The sequence below is a fragment of the Polyodon spathula genome, chromosome 2, assembly GCF_017654505.1.
Source record: "Polyodon spathula isolate WHYD16114869_AA chromosome 2, ASM1765450v1, whole genome shotgun sequence".
Classification (NCBI taxonomy): Eukaryota; Metazoa; Chordata; class Actinopteri; order Acipenseriformes; family Polyodontidae; genus Polyodon; species Polyodon spathula.
Genome location: NC_054535.1, coordinates 31,698,793 through 31,719,665, shown reverse-complemented (window position 1 = coordinate 31,719,665; position 20,873 = coordinate 31,698,793). Strand labels below are relative to the sequence as shown.

General features: G+C 36.6%; 1 protein-coding gene across 2 annotated transcripts in view; it reads left to right on the top strand.

The window, feature by feature from the left end:
- The first annotated feature begins 1,363 nt into the window (after positions 1-1,363).
- The window catches only part of LOC121295302 (follistatin-related protein 5-like), a 211,284-nt gene continuing 191,774 nt past the window's right edge, over positions 1,364-20,873 (top strand). Inside the window, exons 1-3 of one of the 2 annotated variants that reach the window (XM_041219779.1) lie at positions 1,364-1,428; positions 1,562-1,692; positions 15,192-15,329. In XM_041219779.1, coding sequence (XP_041075713.1) covers positions 15,201-15,329 — 129 coding nt within the window. In that variant the 5' untranslated portion in view covers positions 1,364-1,428; positions 1,562-1,692; positions 15,192-15,200. Of the gene's footprint in view, positions 1,693-15,191; positions 15,330-20,873 lie in introns of both variants that reach the window. The other variant, XM_041219785.1, reaches the window with a different exon arrangement.

Below are 20,873 nucleotides of genomic sequence, written 5' to 3'. Positions count from 1 at the left end.
AGACAGGATAGTACCATTTAATTCAGAAGGTTACACTTTGAGTAATGAAACCTCTTTTTTGAACAACTGAATTTAGCTAGAATAGTTCATATAACTATGTTTATTAAGATGTCTGGTGACTTTAAGTAACGTTGGTGCCTCATTACTGTGCAGTATGCTAAAACAAACCTAATATACAGAACAATTGTTGTTGTTTGTCACAATACACTCCAGTGATATTATTTGCACAACAGATTAATCAGTCATTGGAGGGTCGCTTATTTACACAAAAGTATGTGCTACAGATGGAAGGCTTTTTTTTTTCCATTTTTCTGTTCAAATACACTATGTAACACAATTTTTGTTCCTGGGTAGTAAGTGTTATTTTCTAATTGCTCATGCCTCAAAAGTATAGAAAATGGCTATTATTCTCCACAAACTTTGCTTTTGTGACCACGACAGTGATATTTCAAAATATCACTTTTTCCAATGGGAAAACGGGCAAATGTGTGTCTTTTCATTCACATAAAGTCAGAAAAAAACAACATATGAATCCAAATTAACATGTATTTATACTAAAGTAATACAAAAATGACTACAAAAGATTTAGAAGTGAGTAGTTTTTCGAGATTTACAATTATACTGTATTGTGGGGAATAGTAGCCATTTTCTATAGTTTTTAGGCATAAGCAATTAGGAAATAACAGTTACTACCCAGGAACCAAAACATTTTTTTTTTTTTTGTTACACAGTGATATCAGTCAAATGCATTTTCTGCTATTCTCCCAAACAGACACTCAACTATGTGTGCATTGCTGTCTTTGCTAACTTCATTAAAGGGGAAGTTTTCTTCTTTTTTGGGGGTACTTTTTTCAGCAAAACCAATTTTGTAGAAAGAAGGATGTGCCCTCACATGACCCATTCTACAATGGACAGCCTGATAGCTGTTCCTTAAATGGAAGAGATTACAGCAGACTAATAAAGTGTATCCAGTGCAATGAATACCTTGAATAACTCTTAGCCTGGCATGATACATTTTAAATGGTTTAAAATGTCACGTTTTAGACCAGAGCATCAAATATGTAAATGTAAATGGATTTGGGAATAGTAGAATTTCTCAGTATTAGTTTCTTTGTAAATTTGTATACAGTAGCATGCCAATAAATAAATAAATAAATAAATAAAAGTCTTTCTATTTGCACTTCTACAAAAAACATCCAAACAAAAAAGAAAATATTTATATTTGGCTCACAGTATAGTATTTTATATAGCATGTGAAGTGGTCGGTATATGACAAGGTATCTGACTGTTATGACTCTGCTTCTGTGTCTGCGCTTGTTGATTGGTTGACACCGTGATTGTATGCAAATTATGTCGGGACGCAGCCAGTTGGTGAGGTTAGAGCTGGGAGCCAGTTATTCAGTGGAGCCTGAAGCCTGAGAGAGAGAGGTGAGGTTCCATGTCACAACTGGAGCTGTTCAGCGAGCAGTTGGTGCTGAAGTCGGGATTGAACCGACGTTTTAACTAGGAGGCTTTCGTTATCTTAAAAGGATTTAACCAACCTGTTTACTTCACTTTACAGTCACACCGTTTCTGTCAGAGGCAAAAGACTGGATTGGATCAATCTCACATTGATAGACTGCTGCTTTATAACTGCTTTTCAACTCGCTGGAGAAATTATTTGGTTGAAATACTTTGTGACAGGACTATCAGGTAATGTTAATGTAGGTTTCACACTATACACAATGGTATCATCTTTTTGACAGATGTAATTAATGATGGGTTGGATTGGTATTGTAAAGGACGGAATAACGTTTCAGGAATAAGAAAACATTTTAAACGAGAATAAACATATGTATTAAAATGGGGAGAGAAGTACCAAAGCAGTATTATAAGTGAAATGTATTTGTGTAAGGGACAAACTCGAATTTTAACCAGGGGAGGACACTTTACTATTAAAGGCGTTACAAATTTCAGCCTAATGTCAAAGGTTTTATAAAATAATGACAGGGTTTCATCAAAAAAGTAGTGTTTGCTGATTACATAAAATTACTTAACGTCTTTGTCCCTGTGCAACACCTGTCCAAAAGTTTTGTTTTTTGTTTGTTTGTTTGTTTTTAGTGTTCAAATGGTGTACAACTGCTCCGCCTAAGCTTTCAATTGACAGACATGTTCAGCACAGATTGAATAAATGCAGCCTTGTACTTGATTACAATGCTGCAGCTTTTGGGCAATGAATAGCAGTGGGAAGTAAGTGCAAGCCACAAATGGCAGTTGTTTCACATTCCTTTTTCCCGTACTTTGCATCACTTTGATCTATATTTAAAACTAAATATTCAACAAAATGTGAATGTACATGGCGACATTTTTGTGTGCATGCGTACAACGGTTATTGCAAACTGCAAATCTGGGAACATGTTAATACCTACATATCATATGAAAATAGAATTCAACCTACACTCTGCCTCAGTAGTGACGTTTTCAGTGGATAACACGCAGTCTAAACTGGGTTAGGAATTATAATGTTAGTGCACTGCTTGCTGTTGAAGTAATGCAGTTCAGAAACAGACGTAATTTCGTTCTACTGTGACATCAGAATTAATCTCTAAGTAATCCCGTTGTTATTGCAGAAATCCGTATTTCCTAGGTGTTTTGGCCTACTTTCATTGTTGTTGTTGTTTTTTTTTTTTTTTTGTTTTGTTTTTGTTTTTGTTTTTTTGTTTTTAAAATAATTTTTAATTAATTTATTAGAAAGGTTACCTAAACAATTAACCATGTTAATGTATTGTTTATTTGGGGTTAAAACCAGCTCTACTGCAGTTCTGCAATGTCTTTTGATATAGTCTTTCCAAGATGTGGTTGCATTTTCTTGTTGTTAAACAGGCTACATATTGATCTGTTGAGCTTCATCTTGTGGTTCACATTGAACAATCTTTACTAAAGATAACATTCTGGTGAAAATAGCATTTTTTTAATTTCTCAAATACTCATCTCCTTCCCGTATTATGCAGTAATTCATACACGGTGGGAGGGGATGGGGGTCAGTATGTGTTAAAGAGAATATTGAAGTTAGGTCACCAAATGTCAATGTCAAACCCCCCCCCCCCCCCCCCCCAAAAAAAAAAAAAAAAAAACCAAAACAAAATAAAAAAAAACACCGTAAAGCCTAGTGTGAATCTATGAATGACAGACCCCAGAGTAGAGTGAAAACCATAGGTGTGGTGGAAGTGTAATGTTATTATGAGGATACACTATCACAACAGCAATGCATATTTTCAGGTCATTTATATATCCCTTACTGCAAATTAGTTTCTTGATAGTTTTATCTAATAACTTTCCTCTCTGAAAATGTGTGTTTGCCTTTTTAGTTGCTTTATATATGAACCAACATCTCTGAAAACATTCTCTTGGACCAGTTTAAGACATGAGAATTAATTCCAAATCCTATTGGAATTGGAACAACCCACAGTTGTTTTCTTTTTGTGTGTGTGTGTGTGTGTGTGTGTGTGTGTGTGTGTGTGTGTGTGTGTGTGTATATATATATATATATATATATATATATATATATATATATATATATATACATTGCCAGTCTCCCTGTCATGTATTCTGTAATGTATTATGGCTGCCTATCCCTATGGATTATTTATCCAGGAATGATGTTACACAAAGAATCACTAATCCTTCAGACATGGTCATATATCCCTTCAGAACAATATACATCTTGAAAGCTTGTCAGATTGAATAAGAGCTGTAACTGGGTGGAATATCTGTGTTTTCATTTCCCCCACAATAAAGAGTCTGCAATGATGACTGTCAAAACTGGAGAAGCATTCAGTGTGATACCTGTCTTGGCAGTCTCCATTGCAAAAACTAATTTTTAAAGCTAAAGGAAGGATAAACATTGTACCCTGTTGTCATACTGTCCAGGGACATCTTGCTTATTAAATTGTTTCCTATTTGTCCAAAGAGGGGATGGTTGTCTATTCATGGATACCAAGATATTTACTAAAGGTGTCTGAGTAGTGGGAATGGTCAATAAATGCTTTTCTGTGTCTTTCATTATTTTAATTTTTTATTTTGTATTCATTTGTTAACCAGGAAAAACTTCACTGAGACTGAGGCCTCTTTGACAGGAGTTTGTTCCTAGGGAGAAAAAATAAATAAATATGGGAATGCCTGCAGTTGTGAAATAACCTTGTCATTAAAATTATTTGAAGAGGAGGTGATTGTTTATTTAGTCATACCAAGATATGCAAATCTAGTAAGTTATTTAAATGGGGTACAGAAATCACATGCCAGTCATTCTGTTTCAAGGCTAGTGTCCCAGATGTACTTTTGGCAGTGCAGGAATATAACTTTGTCAGTTTGAGATATCAGTGTTTAAACTAAATTATACAAACTTTAAACAAATGTGTATATCAAAATAACAGCTGTATTCAATACATGAATATAACATGTTTTAAATATAATTCAGAGCATATACAGTACTTATTTCTTCTTATACTTTATTTAAAAAAAATGAGGGATTAAGGTCACAATATCTGAACAATTTTATATCAAGCCTTGCCTGCCTGCCCTTAATAAATGAAAGACGAGCTCTGAAGTTATACTTTCCCACTGTGACTTTGGACACTATAATGTTGTACAAGTATATTAAAACTTGAAACTTGCTCTGCATAGAAAAATTTAAAAAAGGCTAGAAAGAGTTAATACTTAGCAGCAGTTGTTGGCATTGTTATTAATCTCTTGAATTTGGGTTAAAGTTCAGGCTGAATTTGCATTTGAATAAACTAAGACTGGAGTCCAACAGAGCTTTAGAACCAGACTTCAGAAAAAAAAAAAAAAAAAAAAAAAAAACTTGATGCATAATAGGGCACTTTATTCTTGAACCCCTTAGCTGGAGATATGTTTAAAGACCCATTTTATTTCTCAGTCCATTAAAATCATTTAACAACACATATATGTTTATATTTGTATAATTACAGTATGTAACCGCATTACTTTTTCTATAATTTTGCATCATAAGGATATTTATTTTGAGCATCTATTGCTCTGATGCTGGTTTACAACATAATTCTCTGTTAGTTTGATTGAAATGGATGCTTATTAATATGCAATAACTGTTCTTTGTCTTGGAAAACTATTAAATGCTTTTGTAAGGGGGAGGAACAATTGGAGACTCAAAAAACAGCAATCAAAGGACTTTTTTCAAAGTGATTTTGAAAGGGGACGTTCACAGACCCTCAGCAATTGTTTTAATAGAGGTCCCAAATTTGCATATTCTACAAAAGGATGGTGTGTCGTCTATATAATTTTGTATAATGGATCAATATGACTTTTGAGTACTGGTAGCAAACTCTACTCATGTAAAAACTTTGTTTGAATGCTTTGTATGTTAGCTGTGTTGATATTTTTCCCTTCAGAATCACTGGAGAGTCGTAGTCTTTAAGATATTGCTACAAGTTAAGATTCCCCTGCAACAGATGTTTGTTACTCAGCTGAAAGAGCCTGCAACCATACGTTTCTAATACCAGCCATACGTTTCTAATAGCAACCATACATTTCTAATACCAGCCATACGTTTCTAATACTAGCCATACGTTTCTAAAACCAGCCATACATTTCTAATAGCAACCATATGTTTCTAATGCCAGCCATACGTCTCTTTTAAATGCAAGCTCAATCGATCATAAATTGAATTGGGCACTGCTATACAAGATGGAAGTATTTAACTGCAGCTCATAACTGGATTTAGTTTGGCTAAAGAAACAAAGAACAAGATGAGGCTATCCATTGGGTCAAGAAAAAGTCATCCTTATAAGTTACCTACATTTGAAAATAGGTCTTATTTGTCTAGCAACACAGTTCAGACTGAAAAGGACTTTTATTTACAGAGTGCCATACAGCAGTATGATATGCAACAGGCAAAATGGGTTCTCTAAAAACAGTGGCACAAAATTGTACTCTCAAGTTAAATATTTTTCTAGGATTTACAAAATGCATCTCATTTTCAAGTAACTACTTTAGGATCTGCTGGCATGATTCATCAATTCTATATGGTCTGTGTTGGATATATATATATATATATATATATATATATATATATATATATATATATATATATATATATATATATATATATATATATAATAATTCATTCATTCATGGTCATCTATCAATATTGTTGTGAAATAAAGAATCTTGTACTGTTAAAGGACTAAACTGCAGTGTTTTAAAATCCCTGACCTATTCATTAGAGAGATGAAAGTCAGTGCTTGCTGGTTAAAGGGATGGAAAGGTTAGCTTTAATGGTCAAAAGTTCAACAACCGACACAATTTTGTGAATGAAACCTCCAGAGCAGTGAGAAAGCGGTAATAAAAAGACCCTTTACCTAGGAAAGGGGGTAAAATGATTGTGTCTGGTTTGTAGCTGCATGTGGAAGATCAGCACCCTGACAATGCTAAAAGGTCTAGTGAAGAATAGTGCTTTAATGGTTACAGGTTGTAAATGTCCAAGGGGACTCTATAAAACATAACTGCATCTACCACATGCCAAAGCACTGTGTCTGATAGTTCAGATAGATTAAGCAATATTTTACAAGTAAAACAACACTCTATTGGTGAATTCAGTTTTGGAATTGCCAGATGTGTTTACACCGTGTAACAATTTTTTTTTTTTTTTTTTTGTTCCTGGGTAGTAAGTGTTATTTCCTAATTGCTTATGCCTCAAAAGTATAGAAAATGGCTATTATTCCCCACAAACTTTGCTTTTGAGTGAGTAGTTTTGAGATTTACGATTATACTGTAAATTTACAGTATAATCGTCAATCTCGAAAAACTACTCGCTTCTAAATCTTTTGTAGTCATTTTTGTATTACTTTAGTATAAATACATGTTAATTTGGATTTATGTTGTTTTTTTCTGACTTTATGTGAACGAAAAGACACACATTTGTCCGTTTTCCCATTGGAAATAGTGATATTTTGAAATATCACTGTCGTGGTCACAAAAGCAAAGTTTGTGGGGAATAATAGCCATTTTCTATACTTTTGAGGCATAAGCAATTAGGAAATAACACTTACTACCCAGGAACAAAAATTGTGTTACATAGTGTTACACTGACCCAATTTACAATTCAGTTAAAATGAGGTTGGAAATTAAAACATCTTCAACTTATGATGCATCGCTTTTTAATCCTGTTGACATTTGTCCTCATTTTGGAGTTTTGTGTTTAAATGTGTAACATGTGAAGGTAAACAGTGACAGACCCACCACCACTGTTTTTTTGTTAAAAACTCAAACAAAAGTCCTGGACACTTTGAGAAATGGTAACAGGAATACATATTTTTTATTTGAAAGTAATTCATTTAAAAGGAAGTTGAGCGTTAAGCAACAATTAACAGATGCAGAAGAGCCTAGCAGAGACCAACAAGACTTGTGACAGCAATCAGATTTCAAACAGACACCTGGCAAGGAAAATCCAGAGATAGCCAGGCTTCTATCTGAGTCCCATGAGGTCATCTCCATAATTGCACATTGAAATGTTAGTAACTTCATCGCAGGGAAACAGTAGAGTTTGCTGCAGTTGACCAGACCAAGCGATGCTTAGAAGCAACTCTATCTTAATATTTTCAAAATATAGAAATTCACCTTAATTACTTGACTTGTCTAGTTTCCAGGGTCTTTTTTTCTACTTGACTTAACTGATGTCTGACCTTTTTACACTAGCAATTTGCAGTCTTATTGCAGTCTAATGAATCTCTTCTAGAATGACGCAAGCCACTCAGAGCGGTTCATGTAGCAATACAGTTGCATTTTCACAGATTCTCAACTGTTGATATGAAACATACTATATATTTATATATATATATATATATATATATATATATACTATAATATATATATATATATATGGGGTGTGTGTGTGTGTGTGTATGTGTGTGTATATATATATATATATATATATATATATATATATATAGATATATATATAGAGATATAGATATAGATAGATATATATAAGATATATATATATATATATATATATATAGATACACACACACACACACAAACTCTTGCTGGCATGCATGATGTTCAAGAGCATGCCAGCTACATTCTGAGTACTATAAAAATGTACAACATTCTATTGCTACGTTTATTTGTTATTTAAAGAACAAGATACAGCTATGGCCAAACATTTTCCATTACCTAGAATTTTAAGATTGAGTTTATATAGACTTAATTATATAGACTTTTATTTAACATCATGTAATCAAATAAACTACAAAATGATATTGCAATAGTCTACCAGAAGCCATAATAGTAGTACAGTATTTCATGTTACATTTTTTAAATGTCACATTTTTCAATTTTTGTCAGTTTTTCCTTACGTATAAGGAAAACTGTAATGCATATGTAATTCAATACATTAACATAAAAGCTGTTCATCGAGTTTCATTCAACCTTAGGAAGCAAAATTAATTAATTTTATGGGGTGAGGCAAAGCTTTTTGCCATAGATATAGAGCTGATTCCATTTTGTCCTTGAAATGTTTGCTGTAGTTTTGCAATGGCATATGGGCAGCAGGATGTTGCACTGACTTGACTAAGTAATGTCATAGGATATAACAGCTTTCAACTAGTGCTGAGCACAAGCACATAATGAAGTGTTTTAAATTTGATCTTTAAATAGATTTCCTTAAGATTAAATAGTTTTACTGTATGAAAAGTATTTGGTGGGTTTGTGGAAAATGGTCTTAATGCCTTTTATGCAAATAGCAAAAGGTCCTTTTTTATCCTAACTTTGTCCACAGAGACCCAACTTGTATAATTCAGGAAGAATGTTTTTTTTTTTTTTTTGTGAGATGCTTAGGCATGGAGTATAGGGGAATGTCTCTCAATTGCAAATGAGGTGAATTGTATTTTCTAGGTCTACAGTCCTGTCTCCTGCCTCCTTTATTAAACTTAGTATGACTGTAGAGGTGTAACATCTAATTTAACAAGATATCCTATAATTTAGACATACACAACAGAATTGTCCTGTTGTTGCAATACAAAAAAAAGAAAATTCAGTGTTGGGCACAATTAAAAACTGAAAAATGATAAATAGAAAATCCTAACTTTATTCCGCAACCTACCTGTGAAAAATACATAAATTTACCGCAATTTAAGTAGACCCCTAGTTATGAGATGAGAACTGAAAAGAAATATTGTGAGCAATTTACAGCAATTTTGAATTCCTATGTAAACCATATGACACTTTTAGTATTTACATTTTATTACTATATATAATAACACATACAATACACTATACCTGTTCATAAAGAATAAGACTGTAATTCTGCATTAATAAATAAAAACATTACATGAAGCCCAGCCTTAAAGTATAATGTTTGATGTACATTGTTCTTACATGATAAAAAAAAGTATTTTTTTCATCCTTTCAGTAGCCCACAACCCACCATCTCTACCTATCACTGCAGATTGTCAGCACCTTGACCCGGGTGCAGTTCAGAGCTGACAGGATTTACCATGGGGAGGTTCTTATGTGATACTGATACAGTAATTTAATGGTGCTTTGACTTGAGGCAGTTCCTTGAAAACTGAACTACATTCAAAGGCTAGACAGTTAGTCGGTACTGAGTTAATGCATTATTTATATTGTGGTGATAAGGTTTTTTTTTTTTCTTCATGGTGGAAATAAAATGTCTCCACGTGATCTGTTTTATCTAAGCTAAATTCATTGTGAAAGTATTATCTACACTAGTGGTTCCCAACCTTTTTCAATGTAGGGACCACCTTTTGGTCTTTGGATTTTTTCCACGGACCACTTGCCACACATTTTTTCACAACAGCATTTTTAAACTAATGTGTACATGTAGATGTAGTAAGTAAAGTGTTTGTATAATGTTTGTATAATGTTTGTATAATGCACCGAACTTAGGTCAGCAAGGAATGTTGTCAATTTGCGCATTGAAAGTTGCTGATGGCAAAGTTCCTATTTAAAGGTGCTTTTTTTAAAATTCTGAATGCTTTGTAGATAAATGGCATCTCAATTTTGCTGGTTTAAGAGTTTTTGTTTGACAAAACCTCCTGACAATTAATACACTGGGGCTTGGGTCATCCTCTGATCCAGTAAATGTAAAAACCAGTGCTGGTCTCTGCAACCGTTACCTCATGTAGCAAATTAATCTATCCATTTCTAATGCAATTTATTGCACTCACTGATCACCAACTTCACTCGATGCACATACAGTATTAAAAACACTGGAATACGAAAACAAAGTGGATGGGAAGCAATTTGAAAAATTAAAAAGTTATTGGAGAATGTACAGGATGTTACTTATTACTTCTGGTGGGCTGTGATGTGTAAATTAAATGGATTTGGTGGCACACAGTCAATAGGATTAATAGCATTTTAAAACACAACAGCGTCAAGAACAGACAGTACACATTGTTTCTAGAAGTAGTGTTAATAGAATGTCTTCTTGGCATGTAGTCTTGTGAGATATTAAAGCTGGCTGAATAAACCCACATAATAACACAGAGCTGAAATCAATCGTTCATACTCAGGCCTGTTGACAGCTGACGGGGCCCCAGGGCAGAACCATCAATGGCCCCCTAGACAAGGACTGTTGAGTGTACTTTTTGTTTCATCCTATTAATAATACATTATAACCACTAACTTGTAGCTTTGCTTGATCTCGTTAACATAAAAAAAAAAAAAAAAAATGTTGACAGTACTAATATTTAACAAATTTTGGGCCTAAATATATATATATATCATTGAATTTATTATATTTTGAATTATAGATTTATATTATATAAATACATTATGGAATAAAATTAATTAATGTATAAAACGTTTAAAAAAGCATAAAGTAAGAAATCACCTGAAACTAACATCAAGTAATTAAACACAAAATCGTGATTCATGAGTAAAAAACGAACCAAAAAAATATACAAGATTTAACTGAATGTGACAAGAAAAGTTAAAGTATAAAAGTAATTAAACAGGTACTTAAAAAGGTAAAAATACATCATATCTGAATGGGGAAGGGAGCTTAAAATGCAAGATCGCGCTCAAGAGCAAGAAGAGTGAAATTATTACGTCTTTCTTGTCTGATTGTTGATCTTTGTACACTTTTGATTTGCTTCATTTTGCTAAACGATCTTTTGGCTTCAGAAACAATAAAGGGTATGGTACAGAAAATTTTCAGAGTTACAGAGACATTAGGAAAAAGACACTCCAACTTAAGCTGTCAAAGTTTATTTAACAGCACTAGTGGTTTGAGAGGTGCACTTCCACATTTTGCCTTATAAATTGCTTTCATGTGTTTCACCTCATCGATGATGTCCGTGGGTGCATTGTTCTCATATTCTTTGCAGAAAGTTGAACACGAGCTTTCAAAGTGAGTATCAGTGAATTCCAAAAATAACCACAAAAGGCTGAAATAATTACTGATATATTTGGCTATGACAAACCACCATGTTACCCCTGTGATTACACAGTCAACAAGTTTGTAAAAAACATTCAATTTAAAATCTCTCTCCTCATTCTCTTCTCCCAATTGAACTTCTGGTGTTTCATCATGAAAATGTTTTCTCTTCTTTGTGCGCTTCTCGCTGATTTCAGTTTCGGTTGGCAGGTCTGATGCCATGGCTTCGGCTGCACGCTTGGCTTCTGATAGAAGAGTTTCCCACTGATCACATAACTCTTTAAGTACATGTTTTGTACTTCCAGGTCAAGAGTTGCCTCTCCTGCTTGAAGAACCTTATTGCATTGATCTATGGCAACCAATATTTTAAGGCATATTGTTGATATTAAAATACATTTGAAAGACTGTATATAGCGTTGAATTCCCTTTAACTTTGTTTTGCACTCGGAAGACACATTCAGTTCCTGAACCTCGATAATTGCATGTTTTCTATTAGTGGCAAATGTTTTGCAATTGGTTTAACACTTTCCACGCAAGCTGACTATCTAGTCTGGGAGAGACTGTGCAATGAACATCCAATCTTTCCTTGCAATATCTCCAATCGTTGAGGGCTGTGAGCAAATTATTATTATTTTTTTTTTGTATCACATCATCACAGCTTTCAGCAGCATTTGAGCCACACAAATTTAAGCTATGAGCTCCACAGTTAGAACATTTGGCAAGAGGATTAACTTCAGCAATAAAGGTTTTGCGCTATTATACTTACCAACCATATTCAAACCATTGTCGTCGTACCCCTGACCCCTGCAGTCTTGCAGTGGGATATTGTGTTTTCCCAGTTTATTTATTATGAGGTTAGCAATATCTCATCTAGTTGTTTTTTTTTTTTTTTTTTGCAGTCAACAAACTCCAGAAATCGTTCTTTGATAGCAACACATGTATTGCTAACTAAAACATATAACATAATGATTGTACTTTGCTCTGTGTGAGAAGAATCTGGGGTAGCAATGACAAGCATAGCTAAATATTTAGATTTTCTTCTTTCCAAAAGTATTTCTTGAACTAGTTTTACACTACATGCCTGGATAAACTCATTCTAACAGTCTGCAGAAAGATAATGAGCTTGATGACATTTTCCAACGTCTTGAGATTGCCTCACTTTAGAAAATCTGGATCAAATTTGGCATGTGAATTTGGCAAGCCATTCAATAATTCCAAGAAAATTACCATTGCTGCTGTTTCTGATTTTGTTTGAGGTGCCCCTTAAAGCAATTCCTCTCACCCAGGAACAAGCAATCCCTCCAGTACTTCACTTTAGTTGCTATTTCTTTATCTAGCTGTGAATTTATATCAGTTCTTTGGGCAAGTCTTCTCTCTAAATCTCACCATTTCAGATAGCATTGCTTGTGATGATCACTCACTTTGTGAGCAGGCAGTTTATCATACAATTGTCACTTGACAAAACCAATTTGCAAGAAACCATATTTGAACCGAATAATTTATATGGTAAACAAAAAAGCGATTCTGCTCTTTCACTCCAAACTAGCCAGTCCCTGTCAACAACTTCTCTGTTTGTTTTTGGTCGATTTTAAAATAGATGTCAGAAACTTCCTTTTTCCATCACCATGAAATGTGTCTGGATGTCTAGATGGCCATTTTCAAACAACAGTTTCTATCAAACTTGCAGATAATGCAGTATCAAATCCACATCCTCCAATCTCTTGGTGTACAATATTACTTTTATTTTTATTTTTTTGAATCTTGATATTTTCTTCTATTTCTATTTCTTCTATTTTAACAGTGTTTGTTTTGCCAGTCTCTTCTGTATCAATCCCAATCTTACTGTTTTGAATATTGATTCTTTCTCCTGGTTCAACAATACTAGTTTTGACTGTTTTCATATTAAAATCAGTTATTTCAACAATATCATCATCACAATCTGACGTATTTATCTCAACAGCTTGCTTTGAACTACTAGCTGTAGTAAATAGCAGTTCTGCCTGATCTTCTTTAGGCCTAACCCCACATTCAAACATAGTACAACTACCCTTCTTACTTTTTTACAAGTCAGGCTGCTTTATCTTCTTTTTCTCTCCTTTCTCAGCTCCTGATCTGTGTTTGTAATTTATAATGTAAGGTACTACAACATTAGAATTCAAAATACCACACTCTACTTTTCAGAGTTAAGACGTTACAACAGCAGTGCTCTGGTAAACTGCCAGTGTTATACTGGGGTACAGTGCTGTGTACAGGGCAACAGCAGCATGAAAACCAACAATTATTTTTGTGTTGTAAACCTTTATTTTAAATAAAAAAATATGCATCATTCCCATCCGCCCGGTTCCTTTTAAATCGACGGGTTCCTGGGCAATTGCCCCCTCCTTGTCAGCGGGCCTGTTCCAATTATGGTACAGGTCACAAGTCAAGCTACAAATATAGCCTCTTTTTGTTTCACATTAACTTCTAACCTCTCCAAAAACGTATTGGAATAATGGTATATTGTTATACCCCTGGCAACACTGAAGCACATATATTGTTGAAAATGAAAAATACTAAAACTGTGGTTTTCTTTTTTTTATTTAGTTTTTCAAACCAAGTTAGGAATATTGAAGCAGTAGAATGAGCATGGAATAAAAAGATGTGCATTTACTGAATGTTAGATGTAGATTATTTTATTTTATTTTTTTAAATATTGCTGGCTAAAAAAAAATAAGTGTAATTTTGACAAGACAAATGTGTCTTCATAATGAGTACGTCATTTAGTTAGTGTTTGTTTCACAATAGAAAGCTGTTTCAGTTAATGGTGGATTTGAAAGCAATGCTTGGCATTACATCAAAGGGAGCTGTAATATTTATTAATTTATAAACCCACCTGGTTAAAGCTGTTTGTTGTGTTGCATATAGTAATACATGGTTAAAGCTGTTTGTTGTGTTGTTCAGTAATATTAGTAGCACAACGTGTGATTGTGTAGAAATTGGTTTTTGCAAGAATTGTGTAACCAAATTTTGGGAGTTGTTTGTGGACCACCTGACATTTATTCACAAACCACCACAACCACCTCGGATTCATTTTTCCATTTTGCTTGCAATATATATTTTTGCTTTGTTATTTATTTATTTATTTATTTATTTATTTATTTAAACATTAGTGCAGGTATTCATTTTTAATGCAATATTATAGATCAGTGGTCCTCAAAGTAATTTTGGAATGGGCATAAATTGATCTTACTTGGACGTTTGCGGGCACGCTGACTATTGCATAGGTTCTTATCTTACACACTTCCTTCTTGCGACATATTACTATATCACTATACTCGTTATACGGCGGAACACAAATAGCATGGTCTTGTAACTATGGCTCCCCACTATAGTGTTATAAAGGGTGAGCACTGTAATAACCTGTTCATATAAACCATCCTTTATTCATAATCTGACTACTTTTGGAATATATTTGTAAAGATGGTATGATATTCCATGTAGCTTTCATAGGCATGCTGTAAACATGAAACAGGAAAACACTGTTTTTTGTTTTTTTGTTTTTTTTTAAATCTTTTTTCTTAATACGATTCCAAATAGATTGTATTCTTTCATGGCATGTGAAGCAGTTATTGACAATATTAGTTCAAACATTAGTCAGATCTGAAGTGTTGGATGTCTGCTTTAATTACAATGGGGTTGATGCATTTGCCTTGGAGAAATGTGATATTGAATTGATAATGAGGAATGCTGTAATAACAACAGTCACTGACCATTTACTATTGTATTTTGACAGGAAATACCAATGAGGACACTTAAGTGGTGGTCAGCAATTTTATTGCTTGGAGTTACCTTACTGGTAATAGAGGGAAGGCCAAGCAAGGATGGATTTGACCCGAAACCCTATCAGCCTCTAGTGAGATTGCGACACAAGGTATTGATTTCATTCTGGTTGCATTATCTTCTTAAGCAGCAAGTGTATGAGTCTGCAGAGGCACTGAGAAGAAGATTAATCTAAGCCATACACAACTCAATCTTTACTCAGATAGTAGACACAGCCATTTATTTTGAATCTTTGGTATTGACTTTTACAGGCAGTACAAAAAAATGTAAAAGTTATTTGTGTTATTGATTAAACCTTTTTTTTGTACAATGGAGGGCATTCTTCTTTAAAGGTAACTCTTTTAAAGTTCCTGGTGCATTGATATTCCAGTGAAAGTGGTTTCCAACCCTGGTCTTAAGTAAACCCAGTCTTCCAGTTTTTTGTTATTTTTTTAATAATAATTGAAGTATCATTTTTTTATTTATTTATTTTTATTATAAACATTTCTGCCTGATCTCAGCAAGATGTTGTGCTATGTTGGTATTCTCATTTTTTCCCATGTTGGAGAGACCCACCTGTTTTTTTTTTTTTTTTTTTTTTTTTTTTTAAGTAAATAATTAAATAAATAATAAAAATACTGGAGTCAAAGTCTTCATTGGAGGTAACTTTTTTTGTGGGAAGACTGATGGAGTTCAGAAGTATCAGCAAATGCTAAATGGAAATTTAAGGATCAATTGAATTAACCTTTAATTAAAATACTGCCACCTTGGGGATGGGAATGACACTGGTTCTCTATTTTCTATAATGATTCACAAATCGTTTCTACATAATGTTAGAAATAACATGCAGTCTTTAACTGATTAAGTTTATTTTGTTAATGTATCAATATAAAAAAATCTGCATAAGTAATGTAGGCATTTAAAAAGTAATGGTTAGTGAAAACTATAATCAAATAGTATTTGTTTGCAAGTGCAAGTGCAGTGTAGCATAAGCTTGTTGCTGCAGGTGACATAAGGAAGACTGCAGCTGAAGGTAGCCTGCACAGTTAACTTGGGGGAACTTGACTCTCAAGTGAAAATAAATGAGTAGAGTTAGATGTACTTGTTTGCTGCCTGAGCAGATGAAAAGATTACGCTAATTACTGGATTGCAGGCAAGATGTAAACATAGCCACCAAACTTGGAGGCAGATCAGCGGTTGCATAAAGCCGTTTAGAATTTATTTCAGGTGAAGACAACAGCAAGGTCTAATACATTCAACTGGCAACCTGCTGGGGTTGTTGGATCAAAAGCATGAAGGACTAAAGACTCTCAACAACCCGTAGTTTATTATCAGAGAGTGACAGATGAAATGGGGGTCATTAATGCTATTATAAACCATATTGTTGGTTTACTGTAATTTTGGGAAAGTTAGCCCCCATAATCTTGTTTTAACATATTCTGTAATGTATAAGACACTTGTTAAGTCAAATGAAGAAACCGTTGCAGCAAGTAACCTTGACAACTGACAACCCGTGTCTAGTTGCTTCATATTGAGGATGATTATTTATGTCATACACACAGCCTTGACCTGGTGAGTTTCTAGCCCAGCACTGGATTGTATAGCAGTTTCATGAACTGGATGATTCGTAAATTCCACGTACGTATTTATTTTAGTCATCAGCATCTTCCCAAGGATATTTCCATTCAAAGGCCTGCTTTCAAATAATAAGTTCAAATATCACATACCAGTCAAACAGGTGTGCAGGCGTAATTTGGGTTTTTAGTAAAAACAAACAGGGGCCTTAAGGAATTTATTTTTCTTGATCTGTAACAGTGTAGTCTTGTAACTGGTTTGTAGTCAGACATTGCGGCATTTTTTTGTTGTTTTTGTTTCAGGGTGTTACTGGAGTAGAAAAATATAAAAACATTTTAAATTGTTAATACAAGGAGTGCTTTTACATTTACTTCATTGTTGACCTGAAAATTGTATTAATAGGATATAACAGATAAGTAAATTGTTTATGTACTGTAATATTATAGCTAAGCTAGAAAAAAGGCAATGTACAGAGTGTTTAATAAGGACCTAGAACAAAGTACACTGAAAGAGTACTTGGAACGCAAACTTAAATCAAAAAGGAAGTTAGAAACCCCAAGCGAGAGATAGAAATGAGCATTGCTAAGGGGGCTAAAACCAATTCCAAAAAGTTTTTCCAATATTATAGACATCAAAGAGGAGGTAAAATGTCTAAGAGATACAAATGACACAATGTCACAAAGACAGCCGGAGTGGGGGACGTCAGACCAGAAACAGGAAATAAATAAAAAGAGAAAGGTGGAGTTTGGTGGAGCTGAGCGAATGGTTTCTCTCAGCATTTAAAGAGTGAACAGAACAGTAAATAAAAAGGTTGTAACAAACAAAAACACAGGACACGGCACTGGTAGCCAAAATAAACAGACAAACAAAATGGACTAACTCTAAACAAAACACGGTGAGCTTCTATTTTACTTATCACAATTATCTCCGTCTCCAATCCCATTCTCCACTCACGGAACACACAACCCCGACTGGGTGAAAACATGCAGCTTTTATGCAGCTGTACCGAGACTCAATTGCGAATCAATCATTCAATTGGAGTCGCGGTACAACTGCACGTGAATTAATAAAATGCAATTCCCCGTGCTCACATATTACTTTACTTGCACGTGAAGTGCTGTGCAATACTCGTGACAAAATACAAATATACATTTTAAACACTTGTTTATATCCCGTGTACCAATAACTATACACCAACATTAACACACAACATATAACAGGAAGTACACACAGGAGCAGGCACTTTGCCACACACAACCATAGATGAAGAGAAAAAAATAGCAAATATACTAAATGATTACTTTTCACAAGTTTTTACAAAGGAGGATACTGTGGCAGAGCAGAAATTGGCAGTTATGGGGTTAAATTCCCCTACCTGCCTGGGTTTACTGTGTTCAGGTTGCTGGAGTTGATTAGTTCATTAGAGTAATTAACGATCAATCAGCACCCAGCCACCTGACATAAAAGGAGGCCTCAGCTTCCCATTAGGGAGAGGAGGGAGCTGAAGAAGCAAGTTTGTGTTTGTGTTTGTGTTTGTGTTTGTGTTTGTGTTTGTGTTTGTGTGAATTTTCTCATCCAGTGAAGGCATCGCCCAGCCTGGAAAACTTTATTTTTGTAAGTTTTACTTTTTGTGTCTTTCTATTTGTGTTTACATCCCTTTTGTTTTGGCCCTTGTGCCCTTTTAATTTGTGTTTTTGTAATAAAAGTATTATTTTTGTGAACTGCAGTCTGTCTCTGGGCCTCTATCCACTTTTTAAATCTATCCATTTTTTTAAATAAATAAATTAGAAAAAAAAATGGGAAAGAAGAGCAGACAGCGGCAAAGGCAGAAGGAGATCCAGCAGCTGAAGAAATGTAAGTTGCTGCAGCCACTGCTGGAGGACCCGGCCAGCCTCTTCCCCTGGTGTTCCTGGTGGGGGAAGGAGGACCACCGCTGGAGGTCCTGCCCAGAAGTGCCACCGGCAGACTGGTGTGTCCGTTGTGAGGAGGATGGCCACAACTGGGCAGGATGCCCCTACAATCAGGCCCAGGAAGAGCAACAGTTTTCACCCTGGGCATCAGGAGCCACCCCACTACCTCCAGCGCCACCACCTTCACCACCATCCCAGGAGATCTGGGACTGGCTGATGCACCCTGAGGCAGACCTCTTTCACAACCTCCCCATAGTTATCAACACTCTGTGGTGTCGAGATGGGGAGAGGTGGGAAAAGTGGGAGGAACAACATCTTCCAGCGTCCTTCCCAGAGGTTGCCCTCATGGTTGTTAATTACTTGGCAGTAGACATGGGAGAGGCCAGTCATTCCAACAAAGAGGGTGGAGCTGCTGTCCCGAGAGCCAGAGAGAGAGGAGCTGCCGTCCCGAGAGCCAGAGAGGGAGGAGCCGCCACTCCCAGAGCCAGAGAGGGAGGAGCCGCCACTCCCAGAGCCAGAGAGGGAGGAGCTGCCACTCCGAGCCAGAGAGGGAGGAGCTGCCACTCCCAGTGCCAGAGAGGGAGGAGCCGCCGCTCCCAGAGCCCAGAGGGGAGGAGCCACCGCTCCCAGAGCCCAGAGGGGAGGACCCGCCGCTCCCAGAACCCAGAGGGGAGGAGCCGCTGATCCCAGAGCCCAGAGGGGAGGAGCCATGGCCCAAGGATGCCTGCCTTGCACCGCCCAAAGATGTCACTCTCGCTCTGCTCAGGGATGCCACATTTGGATCATCTAGGGTTGCCTGCTGCTCCACATCGCCTGGGGCTGCTGGTGTCTCCTTTTTGTCTCCTAGGGTTGCCGAGGGTCCGCTGCCGCCGTCGCCTCCCGAGGGTCCGCTGCTGCCGTCCCCGCCTCTGCCACCAGAGGGAGCCAGGCTGCCGTCCCCGCCTCTGCCACCAGTGGGAGCCGGGCCGCCGTCCCCGCCTCTGCCACCAGAGGGAGACGGGCCGCTGTCCCAGCCTCTGCCACCAGAGGGAGACGGGCCGCCGTCCCAGCCTCTGCCACCAGAGGGAGCCAGGCCGCCGTCCCCGCCTCTGCCACCAGAGGGAGCCGGGCAACCCCGTCCACGCCTCCACCACTAGAGGGAGCCGGGCCGCCGTCCCCGGAGGGTCCAGCGCCATTAAAGGGTCTGATGCCACTGGAGTGTCTGACACTGCTAAGGGAACCCACACCGTCTGAGGATGCCATGCCCACACTGTCCAGGGGTGCTGCCTGCCGCCAACGCCCCATCTGTTGGAGGGTCCAGGTTCCATGATAGCATCGCCTTACTACCTTGGAGATCCATGGCCCCCTCAACCAAAGAAGGCTTGGGGGCTCCAACATCAACCCTGCCCACCACCGCCCACTGAAACAGCCCACCCAAGGGACATAATTGGACTCTTGTGGGGGGAAGTTGGCCAATTGCGGCCTGTGTACTCTGTACATGGGGGGAGGTGTGTGGCAGTGCTCTGCTCTTTAGAAATTGGCAGTTATGGGGTTAAATTCCCCTACCTGCCTGGGTTGATTGTGTTCAGGTGGCTGGGGTTGATTAGTTAATTAGAGTAATTAATGATCAATCAGCACCCAGCCACCTGACATAAAAGGAGGCCTCAGCTTCCCATTAGGGAGAGGAGGGAGCGGAGGAAGCAAGTTGGTGTTTGCAGTTTTTGGTTTTGTGAATTTTCTTATCCAGTGAAGGCATCGCCCAGCCTGGAAACCTTTATTTTTGTAAGTTTTGCTTCCTTGTGTCTTTCTATTTGTGTTTAAATCCCTTTTGTTTTGGCCCTTGTGCCCTTTTCTTTTGTGTTTTTGTAATAAAAGTATTATTTTTTTGAACTGTAGTCTGTCCCTGGGCCTCTATCCACTCGCCAGCCTGTCACAATACAGACAACATGCCCCACATGTCGACCTGTCTCTATCCAGTCTTAAATAACTTTAGCATAACAGAGGCAGGTGTTAAAGGGACTAGGACAGGGGTCTCCAACCCTGGTACTAAAGAGCCCCTATCCAGCAGGTTTTATTGCTGTCTTTACATCATCAGTGGCTAAAGATCTGGAACACCTGTCAATCTTGACTAATTGAGCCAATAATTTGTTCAATTTAGTAACTGAGAGATTGGTTGGGTTTATGTCAGACAT